This window comes from Lagopus muta, chromosome 5 (genome assembly GCF_023343835.1).
Source record: "Lagopus muta isolate bLagMut1 chromosome 5, bLagMut1 primary, whole genome shotgun sequence".
Taxonomy (NCBI): domain Eukaryota; kingdom Metazoa; phylum Chordata; class Aves; order Galliformes; family Phasianidae; genus Lagopus; species Lagopus muta.
In genome coordinates, this window is record NC_064437.1 from 25,085,364 (window position 1) to 25,104,155 (window position 18,792).

An 18,792-nucleotide genomic window follows, 5' to 3' on the forward strand; every position below is an offset into this window, starting at 1 on the left:
TGCCCCCCGCCGCCTCCCCTTTGTCCGCCGGCTCCCCCTCCTCCTCCTCCCTCCCCCGGCGGCCGCCGCTCCCGGCACGTTGTAAAGTCATTAACTCCCCCAGCCATGCCGGCCCGCGCCCCGCCGCCGGCTGCTACTGCCCCGGCCGCTGGTGGGCCGCCGCGCCGCCTCCTCCGAGCGGCGGCAGCAGCAGCAGCAGCGCGGCATGGCCGCTCCCCGCCGCCTCCTCCTCCTCCTCCTCCTCCTGAGCGCCGCCGCCCCCCTCGGCGCTAAGGTAAGCGCGGCCTCGGGGCTGACCTTGCCCGGAACGGCGCCTCCGCGCCCGCCCCGCCGACAAAGGGCCGCGGCGACCCGGAGAGGCCGCTCGCCCGCGCCTGGGAGCCGGTTCCAGCCCTGCCCCCACGGCCTTTAGAGGTGGCACTGTTCCGCTGCTGCGTGGGGAGCGGAGCCCCCCGGTTCGCAGGAGGGGTCTGAGCGATGCGCTGCTCCCCGCACAAAGCCGTGGCTGAGGTGGGATCGCCGATAGGACTTGGGGGGGGGGGACGGCTCTTTGCTGCGAGGGGAGATTGAGGTGAGATGTCAGGGGGAAATTGTTCGCTCAGAGCGGTGAGGAGCCGGCGCTGCTGCCCAGAGCTGTGGGTGACCCATCCCTGGAAGTACCCCAGGCCACGGATGGGCCCTGGGCAGCCTGAGTTGGGTGCAGCCAGCCCATGGCATGGGTGGTGAGTGATCTTTGAGGTCCTTCCTGAGCCATTCTGTGGCTCATTCTGTGTACACCCCAGCTTTGAGCAGCGTTGTCACCTGAGCTGGGATTGCCTTTGGGTTCAAGCCCCAGTGTGCTGCTCCTGCTGCATTTTGCAGCCTTGCACACATTCTGCCTGCTCTGCTCTGCTTCCCAGGGTCAGCCTGCCAGATGTGCACTCCTTCACCCCACACAGAGCAGGCTGTGGATGCAGTGGTCATTAAGGGATTAACCTGCTGGTTGTGTTTTCTGCAGCATGCATGCAGAGAATGCCACAGAGTGCTTCAGTCCCTAGATAAGCAAATTCCTTCCTGCACCAAGCTCTGGACACAGTGCCTCTGAAAAAACAGATGGTAGGGATTCCTCATGCACACCCCGTATTCCTTTCCTCTTTCCCTTCACAGCAGGATGATCAACGGTGCATCAGAGTTCTCCTTTCTGTGGGGAGGAAGGGACACAATTGAAAACACAGTCGTTTTTTTCAGCCACAGCTTTGATCAGAGCACAACACAGAGCACCCAGACCTGGGGGCTGAACACGGCGGTTCATTTCCAGGAGCACAAGATAACATCTGCAGGCAGTTTGAGGCATTAGGACATCTGAAGCTGTTTAGTATCTCAAGCAAGTAGCAGAGTTTGCCATAGAGAGAAGCCCTGAGGTAAGGGATTGTGGATTTCTGTAGAGGACATGCAGTTAATGACCTCAGAAAAGGGCTGTTCAGAATTTAGTTCTTTTTCAGCTGCTTTTTTGTCTTATGAGAGCTTCCTGTGGCCTGCAGTGGTGCACAGGGCCCTAAGGCACATCACACTGCAACAGAGCACACCCCTGCAAGCTTCTCCACTCAGGGGAACTAACAGGGATTTGTTTTGTCTCTTCCTAGAAAGATTTCTAACCCCTGAGACACGGGCTTAATGAGTCCCAGGATTCAGTGCGCAGTGTGGGACACTGAGCCAATGACACACTAATTGCCATTATTCCCAGGTTTCTGGGAAACCCATTGTAGCTTAGAGTTGATCTGACACGCAACAGAGAATCATTAGAGGGTTTATTTTCTCCTTTCTGTTCTTCAGAAAGACCGCCTGGAGAACTGATAGGATGTCAGCCTGGGCCCTCCCTCCTTCGCCAGGCTGAAGCAGTTGTTTGTGGCAGCCTTTGTCTGGCTCTGGTGGGGGGTAGAAGGGAAACAGCTGCTGAGCCTTTGGGTAGGCAGGAAAAGCTTTCAGTGATGCTGGCTTAGAGACAGCAATATTGGAAAATTTTGGAAAAGTTCCCCAGCGTCACCGTAGGCTCTGCTCACCCCCGAGCAAGGGAACAGGAGGGCAGCCCTCACCAGAGCATGTGCGCAGCCTCCCGTGTAGGTGTTGAGGCACAGGAATACCGTGGTTAGCCTCAGAGAGGAAGAGCTGCAGCTGTATAGCCTGCGTGCCAAGCCACAAGTGCCTCCAGGGGAATTCTTGAGGAGAGCACCTGGCTGAGCTGCAGGTGGCCTGTCTTTTCTGCTGATGTGATTTCTAGCCCTTAACGTTTCTCATCAGCTGAGGAACTGTACCTGATCCTCCCTTCCATATCCAAGCCCAGGCAGAGCCAGCCTTACAGATCCTGCACCTACACTCACCTCCTGCCCCACAGTTTCTGGTCTGCTCCATGCATGGTTCTACAGCATGGGACAAGTTAGAGTGGGATTCAGCATCTCCCATAACCAGGAGACTGCAGAAGTGTTGTTTTAAAGCCCCTTGGCTCTCTTTCTCCAAGGAACGGGGGGGGAAATCTGCTTGGCCAGAAGTAACCCTTGGGGTCTGCCGAGGGGCTTGGGAAACTGAAGCTGGGAGCTTATCTAATCTGGAGTCTATCCCACAAGCCTTAATTTATTATCTGGAAATTTGGAAAATGCAAGTATCGCTAATTACAAACAAGAGCCATTTGTGTGTCATGGTTAGCACGGGTTCACTTCTGGCAACACAGCAAAGTCAGCCCAGATTGAAACCAGCTGCACGTACCTGAGTTTCACCTCCACGTCTCAGGGCTGAGGACTCAGCTGCTGTCACACCGTGAGCCTCGCTGGCAAAGGCTGCAGCTCAGCACTGTCCTTGCTTACACAGATAAATAAGTGCTGCTGGGCGAGGGCTGGCAAGAGTGCTTGGTCATGGAAAACCTGAGAGCCAAATCAATCTATTTAGTGTGTGATTGATTGAGGAAGCAGGAACAGGGGCTTACAGAGGTAGAGGAACACATTTCATTTGAAAACTGCTGTCACTGCTTGAGCTGCAGCAGAGCCCACAGGGGTGGAGTGGGGCAAAGCCTGGAGAAAGGCTGGGTAAATATTGCCACTTCTGGCCCACACGCCTCCCCCTGGGCAGCCTGTGCACCCCTTGGTGCTCTGTGGCCACTCAGTCACGTGGAAAGGGGCCAGCTGTGATTGATGCTCCAGCTCCTGAGAGACTGCTTTGCACTGAGCTCTTTGCACAGACAGATAAATCATTGTCCTCTCCTTCCCAGCAGCTGTGAAGGGCGCTTCCTCTGCAGGCCTGGAGATGCTTATCACAGGGGTCAGGGGGAGATCTGAACTGAAAATACAGCCTTTCGTTTCTGTCTTTGTAACCACGGAAGCTGCATAGCCAGCATTTCCACCTGCAGACTGATCGTGTGCAGTCAGGCAGAAACCGTCGTAGGACGCAGGTTGAAATGAGCATCTGGTAGCAGAAGGAAAGATCTTGCTGAAAATCTGCTTGTTTCTTTTACACTTCATTTTTACACAGCACTTGCTCTCTGTCAGAGAAGCACATCCAGCCAGCACACCCATGTTGCAAGGAATTTGGTTGCACTGTTTTCACCATCAGCTGTTGTAATCACAAAAGGGTAAAGCATCAGGTGGTGTGGTGCTTTTTTTGCAGAGCAGGTTTACTTTTAACACACTCCATGGGCAGCACAGTCACTATGTGCACCTCGACCACACTTGGTTCTAACCCCAAATCAGCTCCTCTGCATCTCCTCTGCCCAGAGGATGCTGTTGGCAGATGCTATAGAAACAAATGCTCAGGCAGGAATTACACTGCAAGATGAAGAACATTTTGGCTTTATTACACCATGAAAGAGCATCGAGCCAAGAGGCAGTCAACCAGAATAGTGAATCTAGCTCAGCAGACTGCTGAGCTTTCTTTTACATCCATCAATTTTGCAGACCAGTTCTTCCCACCAGGACGATCAGGGTTTTGCTATGAGTAGCACTGATACAGCCTCTCCATGTGTAACATAAGAGATGCTACACAGACAACACACACACACAAATTATTTGATCTCTTCTGCTACTACTGATACACCGTCAGCATTTTCAGCTGGCTAAATCACTTCTAGTCACTGCCCCATGGTAAGCTCATTGCTGCGTTTAACTCTCTGCTCACAGCTGTGTTGCAGTAAACAGCAAATTCACTCCTGCACACAATTTGCAAAAATCTCTGGAGCTTTTAGGGCATCACACAGCAGGAAAAGCATTGCAAGAGATCTTACTGAAACATACGCTCACTTACCTGCTGGGAATCTTAGAGGTGCAGTCAACGGCAGCCTGCAGTTGTGATTGCACAGGGGTGGGAGAGCTCAGGTTTGCCAAATTTAAAGGATTGGCCACAGCAAAGCATGCTGGGTGAGGGAGAAAGTCCTCTGCTGAGCACGGAGAGGCCAGCAAAGCTGTGCTGAGACAGCCTGCGAGAGGCTCTGGTTCTGAAGCGCTCTTGAAAATGACTTTTGTGACAGTCGCAGGGTGAAGAACTTGGACCTGAGCCGACTTATGCACAAAGAAGAGTTTATTCCCTGTGATACAGCTCTGCCAAAGGACAGATGCATCCCCCCCCACCCCCCTTCTCTGCAGCCAGGCATTGCAGCCTTCCTGCTGCTCCGTGCTGGCTGGCAGCTGGGCTGTGGGCTGCTGGTGTGGCTAAGCTGGGCTGGCAGTGAGCTTGCAGCTCAGGCTGCAGCCAGACTGAGTGCCACGCATGTCATACCCAGCAGCCTTTCTCCATGCCACGAGATCCCAGAGGCATCCATCCATCCATCCATCCATCCTCTGGAGTTAGGCCACCAGGTTCCCCAGCTAACCGTTCTCTGTTTCTGTCAGGACAGTAGTGAGGCAGCAGACGGAGCTGGCCCCTGGGATGAAGAAGTTACCAAGTGGTGGGGAGAGTGGAGCTCGTGGTCCACCTGCTCGCGATCCTGCGGCGGAGGCGTGATGTCCCGGGAGCGGCACTGCCTGCGGCAGCGGTGGGTCCCAGCATGCATTCTCCACGGTGCCCCAACCTCCATTTGCCCCCTGCAGCTACTACGGTCCTGGAATTGGTCAAATAGGGTTCGTGGGGACCCAGCTGTTCCCTCTGGATCACCTCACCACCCAGCCCTTATCAGGCACCTCGCCAGCCTGAGCTGCTAACAAGAGCCAGCATCGTACTGCGCAGCACACCGTTGGGGCTGCTCAGCCTCTTTCCCTTCTGCGTGACTGCACTCCTGAGGGCAGGAAGCTCAGACAAGGGCCCCCTACCTGCTCTGCCTCCTCCAGAAGAAAATTTCTTTTATGTGGGCTGGTTGGCAGCATAGTAAGGGTCCAGATGTGGTGACAGCCATCCGTCTGGACACCGCCTCCCCACTAACGAGGCTTGCCAATGTCTCTGCCTCTGCTTGACATCAAACCCAGCCAAAAGGCCCCTGCAGCTTTCGGCAGGGCAGCTTAAGTGTGAGCCAGCCATGCGCTGTGAAACAGTTTTTGCTGGAGTCTGCAGGCTGCCCCTGTTTCAGCTGAAAGAGATGGCAATTTTGAAGCCTTATGATGTGAATTTAGGCTCTACCAACATTGTGTAAATTGTTGCTCTGCAGGAATAGCTAGACCTGAGCAGTCCAGCTTGAATGTGGTTCTTCATTACACAGTGAAGTTCCCATCTGTAACCTTGACCTTTCTCCCTGCATCTTCTCAGCTTTGAGGAATTTTTTTAGCTTTTGCATTAGTTGAGAAGTTCAGTATCCCTTGGACAAGTGCTGCTGGCCAGAACTAAAGCATCACTTGCTGAGAACCATGGTTTTTGTTCATCACCAAACCTCTCTTGCTAGTCTTGAAAGGTGTTCAGTACACATGATAGGTGCCATCTCTCTGCATGCTGCCCAGTGAATTCTGAAATCAGTTCCCCAGCTCACTTCTAAATCGTAGGTGCTTCTGTGGAAATGGTGGATCATCAAGCCCCATTGGCCTTTTGTCACACAACCCTTCTGCAGAGATGTGCAGACAAAGCCTTGGAAATACTTCAGCTGTTTCCCATCCACCCAAACTGAGCCTAAAATCACACTCCAAAGCTAACAGCACTGAAGATGTCTTTCAGGGGAGACGTTGACCACTGTAAATCCTGAAAACCTTACTCTAATAAAATCCCACCCTGACTTTTCTATTATCCTTGATTTCTTAGTGCTTTGCAGACCTCTAGCTTATTTCTGCTTTCACACATTCTGCTTTGCAGGCTCCAGATGCCCCAGGGAACAAACAGCACCATGTGTGTTGGCCAAGCCAAGCACTACCAACTGTGCCAGCAGCAGGTGAGAATTGCTTCCAGCACTGACTGGTCCGTACTGGGGGATGTGAGGTTGGACCAGCAAGTGCAGGAGTGCAGGAGCAGCAGCAGTGAGGGTCTGGCAGAGGAGTGCAGATAAGAGGCACAGTGCACTCCTGAGGAGTTGCCAGTGTGCCTCTGGGAGTTGGGCTCCTCTCTGGGTCTGAAAGGTGGGGGAGAAGGATATAAAACATATTCATCGTGGGGTGGGGGGAAGGAAGAAGTTTTTCTGGTATGTTTTTCCCTTTGCTGGAAGTAGATTTTGCAGTACTGTTAACTACAGCTGTCTGAGGCGATGGAAGCCTGGCCTTTCTGCCCGTGTTACTGCACATCAAAGTCCATCACTGATTCCTTCCAGGGTGGACAGGGCATTTTCATCCTCCAAGGATGTAGCAGGGCCAAGCAGCTGTCACAGCCAGGGCTGCGATATAGGGAGCTTTTGATCACATTTATTCCCTCCATAGCCCTGCCCAGCCAACACAGCAAGCTTCAAACAACAGCAGTGCTCCAGTTTCAATGCCAAAGCCTTTGGAAAGCGGTACTACCACTGGATGCCCCTCTATCCAGGTGGGTTTTCACAGCTTCACACAAAGGATCAGGGTGAGAAAACACCTGCAGGATTTTCTCAGACACAGGAGGAGGACCCAGGGGCGAGGGATGGATGCTCCTGGCTGGTCCAGAAGTGCTTCCCTATGCTCCCTGCTTTGGAGAAATCATCCCCTCTCTTCACAGAGCCACCCCAGCCAGCCAGGCCCCTTCTCACACTGGCTTGGATCCTATGTCAGAATGTGCTGGCGAGCAGACACAGAACACAGGCATCTCTCAGGTGTCTTGACTCACCACCAGTCACCTTGGCAGAGTGGTGTTCAGTCGGTGTGTGCCTCCTACCATTTCAGCCACCTCCGTCAGCCAGCATGCTTCCCACTGGGATGGCGGTGGGTTGTTCTGAACAGGATGGCCATCCATTTCCTGCACAGAGGAGATAAATTGCTTCACACGAGTTGCCAGATGGCCCTTGAGGCCCAGACTCAGCTCCCCTGAGATATGACCGCCTTTCTGGACCTGCCTGTTCTTCCATTAGCTGCCAAGGGAACATAGAACATCTGCACCTCTAACTTCCATTGCTCAGCTGGAAGGGGTGCAGCTGGCCACAGCCCCACTGTGGATACCTCTCTTGCGGGTCATACTTGCTCCTGTGTATTTATGTGTGGCCTGGGATCTGCTGATGTGGATTCCCATATCTGGCACAGGGAATGGCACTGCAAAGGGGAGAGGTTTTGCCATCAAGAAGCAATTCTGTGTGTGGCCCCAGGTGCAGCCTCATACCACGATCCCTTTACTACCAAGGTCTGTAGCCTTGCAGTTCATCCCGAGAAGCAAGAACATCTAAGATGATATCAAACCAGCAGTGTGGATAAAGGGAAGTTCCCCTCCCTCACTGCCCACCCCCTTGGTCTGCCTCTGTCCCTTCAGATGACTACACCAGCATCTCCAACAAGCCGTGTGACCTCCAGTGCACCACGCGGAATGGAGAGAGGCAGCTGATGGCCCGAGCCCAGGATGGTACCTCCTGCAAGGACAGGACCTACCAAGGGGTCTGCATCAATGGGAAGTGCGAGGTGAGGCTCTGGAAGGAAACAGTACTGAAACCAGGGGTATAAATGCCTTGTTGAACTGCCTAGTCACTGTGAAGCCAAGGGTCCCAGCAGAGAGGTGAAACCAAGGCCTGGCAAGAGTGATGACATTCACTTTTGAATGCCTCTGGGCTAGAGCAGGACAGAGGGACTCACACAAAAGGAGTTAGATACATCCACATTCACAGTGGGTAACAGAACTTTTCTCCCAGCACAGAGAAGACTAGGACTGCAGCTCAGTGTTCATAGCCAAACTGAAAAAGATTGGATTTTTTCCCTTGTAGAATAAGGGTAAAGGATGTGTGTGTGGAGTGGTAGAGAGAGGTATCTTAAAAACTCAAGCAGCCTGCCTGCCTTTGATGCAGCGTCTCCTGGAAGATGATGCTGTACATCACTACTACAGTGAGAAGGATTTGCCAAAAGATGGGAGACTGAATAAATGGCAACAGACTTTCTGAGTCCTATTTTCTGCACCCACCCATGAGATCCTGCCCCAGGTTCAGGAGCACAGTGCACACGGTCACAAACTACCCTGCATCCACACGCAGAAGCTCACCTAAAGAATAAGGTAGCATCACCTTGAAAAGACACTGTCCCCTAAGAGACACTCTATTTTTGCTCTGTTCCTTGCAGCCAGTGGGGTGTGATGGGAGCCTGTATTCGGCCCGGACGATGGACAGATGCAGGGTGTGTGGAGGGGACGGCAGCACTTGTCACCGTGTCTCAGGCAGCTTCCGAAAGGCAATCTCACAGATAGGTACTCCCTGCTACCACAGTCCAGAGACTTCACCTGCTACTTCTTACCACCAACTGGCATGAAGGGTGACTGGCTTGAATGAGGGTAGGAGTTTCCCAGCTGCTTGGTGGAAAAAGCTGAAGAGTGCCACCTCTGCTTAAATACCGACATCTTATCCTTTTGGATTAATCAGAGGAGATTGGGTGTGATATGCTGTAAATGAGGCCAGCAAGGTTTTCTTTCACATCTTCACCGTAGGAGGCAGCTGGGGATCTCTTTGTTCCTATTGATTTTGGCATCTCGCGCACCTCAGATGATGTGATAAGGTCAATGAATCTTCTTTTATTTGTGCTAGGTGTTCACTGGAAGATTAGGCTCCTCTGATGAGGGTCACAGCATTTGTTTCAGCCTGCACTTCGTCTCCAGCTTTCCCCAGTCCTGTGGCTGATGCAGCTGAGGGACAGTCCCTCTGAAACTGGGCTGAGATTAATGGTTCATCTCTTGCAACCTCATGGCCCATTCCTCCACCAAGAAGGAACAGACTGTGGTATACTCATTAGTAATTAATTAACTGTGGTTTGAGGATGTTTTGGAACATCGTTTTACACTGCTATTGTTCCACTAGTCTACCTCATTCTCCACAGATGCTGGACCAGAGAAGTATTCTGGCTCCTTTCCAGGGTGTGGTAATAGTGCTAACCTCTCTAGAAGCACACAGACAGTCTTGGCCTTCCATTCCAGGCCTCATAAAATCTTACAGGATGGAAAAAAGCAATCAACAGACTTTCTAACAGGAAAGGCAAGCTGGCAAAGCCCCACAACGTTAAGAGCCTTTTACTTCCTACCCATTTAAAGGTCAATCTTTATGCTCCTCTTGAGACAAATTCTGTTGAGTCGGGAGCTGTGGGGACCTGCAGTCTTCTCCCTGCACCCTTCAGCACCAGTGCTGATCAATAGTAAGCTTTTTATGTGCTCTTGTGAGGAAAAGCTTGACAGCACATTCATTCATGCACCCACAGCCACACTATTAAGCTCACGCAATTCCTTTCTGACTTCAAACCCAGCAGTGGTCAAACTGAGCCTTAGAGACCTGCAGTGGTCATTTGCAAAGGGATTTCAGAAGGGAGCCAGGATTAGAGCTCACAGCTTGGCACAACATGCTTATGTCCTTAACATCCTGCTAGGGGTAGCGCTGCCCTCCTACATGCACACCTATCCCACGAGGTGCTTTGCCTATGAGCACTCTTCTGTTCCATCCTTGGAGTTTCTTCACCTCCCGTTCCTGCTCCTCAGGTTACGTGTTCATCACCAGCATCCCTGCCGGTGCCACGGACATCCTCATCATGGAGCGCAGGAAGACAGAAAACATCCTGGGTAAGCGGGGGGTCTGGCTGGGTGTGGAGGTCCCAGCTCAGCTGCTTATGGGGTGGGAGGACACCTGAGCCGTTCCTGTGAGCATCTCCTCCTGGGTAGCACAGGGTTTGCTTTCCTTAGTGCCAGCACAGCCTCAGCGCTCCGCACGGAGCATCACGCTTGTCTCTTTTTTCCTTTGAAGCGCTCGCTGATGAATATGGGCATTTCTTCTTCAACGGCAACTCTGCCATTGACAACCCCCAGAACTTCAGGGTAGCTGGCACGATCTTCAAGTACAGGCGGCCTTCGAGTCTGAATTCAGATGGGCTGGAGTATATCATAGCTCACGGCCCCACTAACCAGTCTCTGAATGCCATGGTATGTGAAGAGGTACTTTTAGCCCTTCCTGTCTTGCCTGTCCCAAACTATGAGCCTCCCTCAGACAAACTGCTTCCTAATTTTGTTCTCATACCAACCCTGTGGCTGAGGAAGCCAGATATTGCCTCGTGGGGTTTCCTTTTGGGTTTAAGAGGATGCTATCTTCTCTTAACATCTGTCACAAAGCGATTAGAAGAAATGCATGCCCTTAGAATAAAAGAGGTTTTGTTTTCCTTCCCTGCTTCCTCCAGTACTATAACTTTAATGGGAAAATGCCACATATAACTTATGACTACACTGTACCACGGACACCACCACCTCTCCGAACTGCAGCCCCTGCTGTAGACAGACCTCGTTATCATCACCCAGTAGAGACCAGCCAGAGCCGTCCTGTTCCAGCCAACTTCAGAGCTGCCAAGGACTCCAATGTCACACGGCTTTCCCTGTCACCAGATGACACCAGCAAACAGCTTCCTCTAAAAGACAGGCATGAAGATTTAGGCTTCAGCCATCCACACTTCTTCCACACCAACTCCACTAATCACCCTCGGGGCTGGGGATGGGAACAAGGTGAAGAAAAGGAGAAGTATGAGTTCCACATAAGACAGGTCTACCATGCAAACACAGCAGGGGAGGAAGAACGAGAGGAAGCAGCAGCAATTGGTGGAGAAACAGAATTGGGTTGGTTGCTTTGTTTTTCCTTTTCTCCCAAGCCTTAATTTATTGAAAAGAGGCATTGAGACATTCTACGCTGGTTCACTTGAAATGTAGGGTGGCTTTTCCATCAGGCAGACAGGGAAAAAGGATGGTTAATAGCAGGGGTGGAGACTGTCAGAGTGCAGCTGGGTGCTCCTTGTGGGAAGAGGAGCAGATCTGAGGTCTGTCTGAGAAAGCCAAACAGTTAAGGGGCAGGACTAGGAGTGAAATGCACCTACAACATAGGTCTGAGCTTTAATCCAACTTCTGGGCCACGGGCAGGTGTGAGGATCTCACGTGAGGCTGCTCAGGATAATTAAAGCCTGTTGATGCACCCTGATGGCAACTTAGGGTTTCAAAGCCAAATACTCAGTGTTTTTTGCATTACCAGGCACCACTAAACCACATGCTAAAGTATAAGGCGTGCAAGATAGTTAACACATCCCAATGTTCTTCTTCCAGCCCTCAAATTCAACCAGATTTCCATCAGCACAGCTGTACCCTACAGCATGAGGAGGTCTGAGCTATCAGAGAACAGCCGCGTCGCATCCTCCAGGCTTCGGCTCTTCAGGAGGTTGTGCCACCAGGACCAGCACCACGCTGCCTTCTGCAGGGAGCTGCAGTACCTGGCTGCCAGGCTGGCCCAGAGGAACACCACAGTAGGACTATGGGCTGAAACAGCTGCCCGGTGGCCACAGGGCCTCCACAAAGCACCGTCCCATAAGAACTCACTGCAGGACTTGAAGGTGGAGATGTTTGCTGGGAGACAGGGGAAAGCGAGCAACTACAGTGTGATGGCATCTGTGGAGAGCTCTCTGCTGGGTGCCAGCACAACGGAGGACATCAGCCAGGCAGAGCCTCTGCGGGCCCCCGGCACTGAAAGGTGGCACTTGGTTTCCTGGGCAAAACAGGAGCACGGTTGGCTGGGAGGGAGGGTTGAACCAGTCCTCTGGCAGTCTCACTGCTGTCCCTGATGTCCCCGTTTGCCAGCGACTCTCCATGGTATCTGTTATAGTTGCTTGAGCAACACTGTGTCTTCCAGATGTTTGGCACGGCTCATGGTCCAACACAGAGCTTCTGGAACATACGTTGTGTTCCTTTGCCTCAGAGATCCATTTAGATGTGTTTGGAAGGACCTGTGGAGCTATGGCTGTTCACAGTCTTACTAGCTGAATATAGGAGGTGGTTGCCCCATCCCTGGAGGCATTCAAGGCCAGGCTGGATGTGGCTCTGGGCAGCCTGGTCTGGTGGCTGGGCAGCCTGGGTCTTGGCGACCCTGCACATAGCAGGGAGGTTGAAACTAGATGATCATTGTGGTCCTTTTTCAACCCAGGCCATTCTGTGATTCTGTGAAGGCTTCACGCTCTGCTTACCAGTGGCGCATCTTGCCCATGGTGGGGGAGATAGGGTTGGAGAACAGAACCATTGAGTTTCTTCCCATTTTCCAAGAAGGAAAGGTGGAAATACAGTCAGTATATTTTATGTTCACAGCAATTTTACGTCTTTATTTCCTGCCTCCTCCTCTGTCTGCAGCAATGAGTTTGATGTGAGCCCTGTGGGCCACGATGACATCAGCTTGGCTGACATGTATCGGTGGAAGGTCTCGGCTTATGCCCCCTGCAGCTCCACCTGCACTTCAGGTAGGTAAAGACCCAGAGCTTACTTTGAAGACTGCTTTTGTCCTGGTGACTTCTGTAGTTGGAATCCACTCAGCAGCCTCCACTTTCTTTGCTATTTGCTTCCCTCTTTTTTGGTATCTGAAGAGGACAGATGTACTGTTTTCCCATTTCCAAATTCCATTGGTCTTAGAGTGGTGTCTTGAAGTTTCTGACTTTTGTAACAGTGGTGCAATCATAATTTCTTTAGTTTGCAGGGTGAGTTTTAGCATCAGCTTATATGAGAATTTAGGAGAGGTTTATATGCCAACACTCAGAGTCCATTCAGAGCATCTGGCTGGCTTTTGTCTGGAGATTTTTATCAGTTCAAGCCTTGCTGAGGTGACTGATCTTCCAGGACCTTTTTGGCTACTGGTATTTTTAAATTGCAAATAGACTTTCAGAGGCAGTGAATGCTCTTCGGTGATTTTCTAATAGCTGGGGGAGGCTTTTGGTTCTGGTGGAGCCTGACCTAGACAAGATCTTGGTTGTCCAGCAGGTATCAGTGCCTCCTATGCAATGTGTGTACGGTACGACGGAGTGGAAGTGGACGAAGCGTACTGCGATGCCCTGACCCGACCAGAACCTACACATGAATTTTGTACAGGCAGAGACTGCCAGCCTCGGTGAGTGGAAATGACATCTGCTCCCCCTGGGGAATACACGTCTTTGTAAGGATCATTTCCTGCTCACAGTATGCAGCCATTTCTGGTCTGGAAGATGTACTTAAACAGCTAAACCTGTGTATCCTCATGTAAGTGAAAAGAGGGAAGGAATTTTCTGTGTCTAAATTACCCGCTAAGCACAAAGTTGTTTTTCAAGACCACAGACCTACACCTGATGAGCAGATTCATAGCAGCAGTTAGTGGGTCAGGGAGTCCCAGGCACACGAACACTCCCCAGCCACCCTCCATCCCCGGGTCACTTACGTGGGTTTTGCTTTGTGCTTTCTCTCCTGGGGACTGTTTGTGGAGGTGGGAAACGAGCCGGTGGAGTGAGTGCTCCAGGACCTGTGGCGAGGGCTACCAGTACCGCACCGTGCGCTGCTGGAAGATGCTGGCTCCAGGCTTCGACAGCTCTGTTTACGATGACCTCTGCGAGACAGCTGGGCTGGCCAGGCCCATAGAAAGGAAAGCCTGCAAGAACAAGGCCTGCGGACCCCAGTGGGAGCTCTCAGGGTGGTCTGAGGTAGGCATCGGGGGAACTTTGCATCCAAGGATGAGCCGGGGTCTGAAGGAAAATGACAGATGTTGGGTGCTTCCCGCTGGCGAGCGCTGAGGAAGCCCTGCCCAACTGCACGCTCACTTTTACTCACTTTTCTCCTTCCCGGCTGGGGCCCTTCTCCTCTCCACCAGTGCAGCAGGAGGAAAACGCCTTTGCTTATTCCTCTTGTGCTCTGCTTTGGAATCCAACTCGGTGTCATTGCAGTGCTCAGCCCGATGCGGCAGCCAGGGCACGATGAAGAGGGCGGTGCGCTGCTCGGTGGAAGCAGCCCTCTGCGATGAGTCCCAGAAGCCCAGCAGTGAGAAGGAGTGCACAGGGCCGCCCTGCGACCGCCGCTGGACCGCTTCCGACTGGGGCCCGGTGAGTGCAGAGAGGCTGCTCCTCCATGCCCCCACTTCTGAGGGCACAGGGCTGGCAGGAGGGAGCGGATGAGCAGTCATGCTGCTGCTCACTGTTGGCTTTCCTCTAGCAGAGGCTAGAGAAATAGTGATAATGTACATTTTTGAGCCAACGGTGTGCCCAGGTGGCCAAGAAGGCCAGCATCATCCTGGCTTGTATCAGCAGTAGTGCAGCCAGCAGTAGCAGGGAGGGATCATCCCCCTGTACTCAGCACTTGAGTTCTGTGTTCAATTTTGGGCCCTTCACAAGAAAGGCATTGAGTTGCTGGAGCTTGTCCAGAGAAGGGCAGGGATCTCCATGAGGTCTGGAGCACAGCGTGATGGGGAGCAGCTGAGGGAATGTGATGGGGCAGTGTGGAGAAGAGGAGTGCAGGGGAGACTTCACTGCTCTCTGTAACTGCCTGAAAGGAGGCTGTGGTGATGTGGAGTCGGCCTCTGCTCCCAGGTAACGATGACAGGATGGGATAGAATGGCCTCAGCACCAAGGGAGGGTCAGGTTGGGTATTAGGAAACATTTCTTCTCAGTAAGAGTGGTGAGGCACAGGCACAGGCTGCCCAGGGAGTGGTGGAGTCCAAGGGTCTTTGGAGGTGCATCTGGTCAGGGAGTTCCATTCTCCAGGTGCCAAGAGCTCCTCAAATTATTGAATGGAGCTCATTGAGACCTAACTGGAACTTAGAATCATGGAATCATTAAGGTTGGAAATGATCTCTAAGATCATCTAATCCAAGCATTGACCCATCATCCATGTCCGCCAAACCATGTCCCTCACTGCCGCATTTCCATGTTTCTCCAACACCTCTAGGGACCCTTGGGATCAAGTACCATAGCCCCAGATCCAGGGCTCCAGACTCTCACTGCTGACCGTAGCCCCTCCACCTCCCTGGTGTGTCTAAATGCCCTTTATTCCTCCAAGTGCTCAGGTTCGTGTGGTGAGGGACGCATAAACCGTTTCGTCGCCTGTCGCAACCTGGAGGGCAAGGTGATCTCTGACACACAGTGTGACCCAGCTGCCAAGCCCCTGGCTGTCCATCCGTGTGGAGACAAGGACTGCCCTGCACACTGGGTGGAGCAGGAGTGGGACCAGGTAAAGCCAAGCCCAGCCTTCCGTCCTCAGCCCTGTCCCACAGGAGGTGATGGGCACTTGGCTCCCTTGGTGGAGCAAAGTTGTACAGTGTGACCACCAGCTGCATCGTTGCTCCTTCCAAAAAGAGGGAAGAGGAAAATACCCCAGCTTGTCCCCACCACACCCCAGTCTGTGGCACTTGTGGCCCTCCAAGCTCTCTGAGGTCCAGAGGTCTCTGGGAAGGCAGCAGTGTCTTAAGGAAGTCCTCCTCCTCTCCCACTTCTGGCTCCCAGCTGGCAGTTGTAGGCACCTCAGCAGAGCCCCATCCAGAATCTGCACTTACACCCCCAAGATTTTGGTCTCGCTGCTAAAGAGAAAGCCCTACAAAAACCAACTGCATCTCCAGTTAATAAGAGCCAGAGGTAAGGCCTCAGCCCAGGCCCCTGTCCTGGGAGTCACTTCCAGCCCAAGAGCATTTACTTGCCCCAGGTGCAATGAACATGGCCCAGGGGCCCTGTTCTATTAAGCCAGCAATTGCTGCCAGCCTGCTTGCCCTCTGTTGCTAGAGAGGCTATTATGAGCTTCCATTACAAGCTGGTCCAAATCCCAGAGCACCCAGAGAGAACATCATGACACACCTGTGGGGTTTGGGCTTTGCCTTGTAAAGTCCTGAGAAAAACAGGCATTCACGGAGCACAAAGGAGGGCTTCTAAGGAATCCTTTTTCTAGCCTTCCTAGCTGCTGACTGCGTTCAGTTGGGAGTCCCTCCAGCACAAGTAACGAGCAGAAATCATTTACAATTGGGGACCCACGGCACTCCTGTAGCCCTTTCCTGCTCTGTCCTGTGGTGTAGGTCCCACCCAATGCTGCAGTGCAGTTTTTGAGCTGTGCCTGAGTGATTAAACTCACCTGAAATCTGAAGGGCCAGCTGGGCTCCCCACTTTTGCCTGTGCCAGCTTCTTTGCTGTGCTCTCAGCTGTTCAGCTGCGGGTGAGCTGTTTGCAGGATGACTCAGGAGGGATGTGAGCCAGCTGTGCTGGCCCTGGCACTGTGAAGATGGGCACTGAGCAGTGAAGTCTTGCACTGGTAAGTGCTGCCTGAGACACCAGGGAACACAGCTAGAATGAGATTCTGCCTCCCACTGCCTGCTTCTCTCGGTGTTGTCCTGAGAGGTCGATCCCTCCCATCTGTGCCTGCATAGCTTTGGGCTGAGCGTGGGTACTTGCCTGTGCAATCTCCTGCAGTGCACCAGCTTGGTCCCCTTGAGCCCTCACAGAGCTTGTCAGTACTCCAGGATGTAATTACTGCACAAACACGCTACGTGGTCTTTTAGGACATAGAGATATATAAAATAAGACAGAAACAGCCTCTTACATCCTTACCTTGGCTGCTCCAGGTCCCTTGTGGGAACTGCTCTCAGGCCAGCCAGGCTCAATTCAGCATCCTCCATGCTGAACACAAAACCATCTCCTGTCCCTATTCCAGAGGAATTCAGCTCCTTTGCAGGCACCCCTTGCTCCCGTGACCCGGGCTGCACTACCTCCATCAGCCTGGTGTTAGCACGTGCATTCAGCATCTTTTGAGCAGGATGCTACCTTACCTGAAGCTCTACAGCAGAGCAGCAGTTTATGTTCTACTTCCCAGTGTGATGCCAGCTGCGGACGAGGGACAAAGAGCCGGGTTGTCCTGTGTGCAGGGCTGGAGAATGGGGTGTACAGGGAGTACCCTGAGAAGCGCTGTGAGGCTGCACAAAAGCCTGAGGAGCAAGCTGCCTGCTTCATGAGGCCGTGTTCAACCTGGTTCACTACCTCCTGGTCTCAGGTACGGCTCAGCATGGCAGGGAAGTGGGAGAAGAGCTAACCCTGGGTGGTGGAGCGCGACCTGCAGTGAGGATTGCCAGCAGTTCAGTCTGCTGAGGGCTCTGTTGGGTCTGGGTGGGACGACAAGCTCTGCTTTTTAGCAGACCAGGCAGCAAAAGAAAGGACTGGCCCCCAGCAGGTGGAGAAAACCTTTGAGCTCGTGGATTATTGCCTCAGGCAAAAGCATGTACCACTGCAGGTGATGCAATCATGTCTTCTCTGCCAGCAGTTGATGTTCTGTCCTCTTGATTGCTTTACTTAGCATTTAGTGAATGGGGGGGAGGTGAAGCTGCCATTTTGTCCATCTTCTAAAACAGCATCAGCCTTCAAAGCAAAACCAACTCCGAGCTGCGTTAAAAAGCAGAAAGCAACCTCCTGCCTCATCTTAGAGAGGCTCTCTTCAAGCAGCCGGAGGAGAGCCTGAGTTTGGGCTTAGATCTGACCCAAACCTCTTTGAGAGCAGTCTCCAAAGCACAGACTGCCAGGTCTCAGTGGAAGAAAGAGCTCGGGACCTACACCTCAATGAAAACCTACCTCTCATGCTCTCTCTCCTCTCCCTCGATCCCGACAGTGCAGCAAGACATGCGGTGCTGGCGTGCGACTGCGCGAGGTGAAGTGCTACCAGGGGGAAGCGCTGGCCCAGGGCTGTGACCTTGCTACCAAACCAGAAGGCAGGCAGATGTGTCAGCTCCAGCCGTGCCCCACAGAGGCCCCAGGTGAGACTGGGAGAGCAGGGAGGAGGAAGAGCCCTGGGAACCTTTCGCTCCCTCCAGCTCTCAGCTTGGGGAAGCGTGTCTGCTTTGTAACCCCTTCTGTGGTTGCTTCTGCTCCCCAGAAGAAGACTGTGAAGACAAAGCGACGGCCAACTGCGTGCTTGTGCTGAAGGTGAAGCTGTGCTCTCACTGGTACTACAGGAAGGCTTGCTGCCGGTCGTGTCGCCTCAAGTCACCGTGACTGCTGCCAGGCTGTAGTTCCCTTCCAAGTTCAGGGCTGTGAGCTCCCTGAGCCAGACTTTACCACTTGAAGCCACCTCACTTGGCTTGGCCGTGGAGCCAGTCCCTGTAGACCAGCCTGCTCAGCGAGAAAGGACTCCTAGGGCTTAGTCATCACTGTTCCCTCTCCACCAAGAGGATTTTACTGAAGACAAACCACCAGTTCCTAGAAAGCTACTGAGAAGTGAGTTGGGAGAGCCTGTCCCTGTTGTCAGTCGCCTCCAGAGAGCTCTGGTTGGAGGCGGTGGGGCACAGAGCCAGCCCACAGCAGGGCACAGGCTGCAGTCACCCCGTCCTGCCCTGCAGGTCGTTCTGCTACATGGGCAATTTCCAAACACAGCCAAAAAATTCTGTGTCACAATAAAGAGCTAAACTGTCACCTGTTGTTTTGGGGATGTGTGCGCCTAGGCGGCGGGGGGGGGGGGGCAAGGGAGGAGGAGGGTGAGAAGAGAAACAAGCAGGAGCAGGTGGGGGGGGTGGAG

At 52.9% G+C, this 18,792-nt stretch overlaps 1 protein-coding gene and 1 long non-coding RNA gene across 9 annotated transcripts; one reads left to right on the forward strand and one right to left on the reverse strand.

The window, feature by feature from the left end:
- Positions 1 to 72: 72 nt before the first annotated feature.
- On the forward strand, positions 73 to 18,689 carry LOC125692814 (ADAMTS-like protein 2). Of its 8 annotated transcripts, none has more exons than XM_048943795.1 (18): positions 73 to 274; positions 4,851 to 4,993; positions 6,232 to 6,307; positions 6,786 to 6,888; positions 7,795 to 7,940; positions 8,589 to 8,712; positions 9,985 to 10,065; positions 10,247 to 10,422; positions 10,674 to 11,103; positions 11,581 to 12,001; positions 12,652 to 12,758; positions 13,270 to 13,399; positions 13,748 to 13,961; positions 14,202 to 14,357; positions 15,310 to 15,480; positions 17,104 to 17,280; positions 17,890 to 18,034; positions 18,154 to 18,689. In XM_048943795.1, exons 1-18 carry the CDS (start codon positions 206 to 208, stop codon positions 18,270 to 18,272), a joined length of 2,988 nt encoding a protein of 995 aa, XP_048799752.1. In that variant the 5' UTR covers positions 73 to 205; the 3' UTR covers positions 18,273 to 18,689. The 8 variants fall into 8 exon arrangements, 6 of the variants coding, with proteins under 6 accessions (XP_048799752.1, XP_048799753.1, XP_048799754.1 ...); XM_048943796.1 differs by having other exon boundaries at positions 140 to 274; positions 4,856 to 4,993; XM_048943797.1 differs by lacking the exon at positions 73 to 274 and adding an exon at positions 292 to 510 and having other exon boundaries at positions 4,856 to 4,993.
- LOC125692831 (uncharacterized) lies at positions 603 to 4,329 on the reverse strand. The gene is made up of 3 exons (XR_007376858.1): positions 4,267 to 4,329; positions 2,740 to 3,791; positions 603 to 1,180 (listed from the first exon to the last, which is right to left on the reverse strand). It is a non-coding gene; the product is annotated as an uncharacterized LOC125692831 (long non-coding RNA).
- Positions 18,690 to 18,792: the final 103 nt, after the last annotated feature.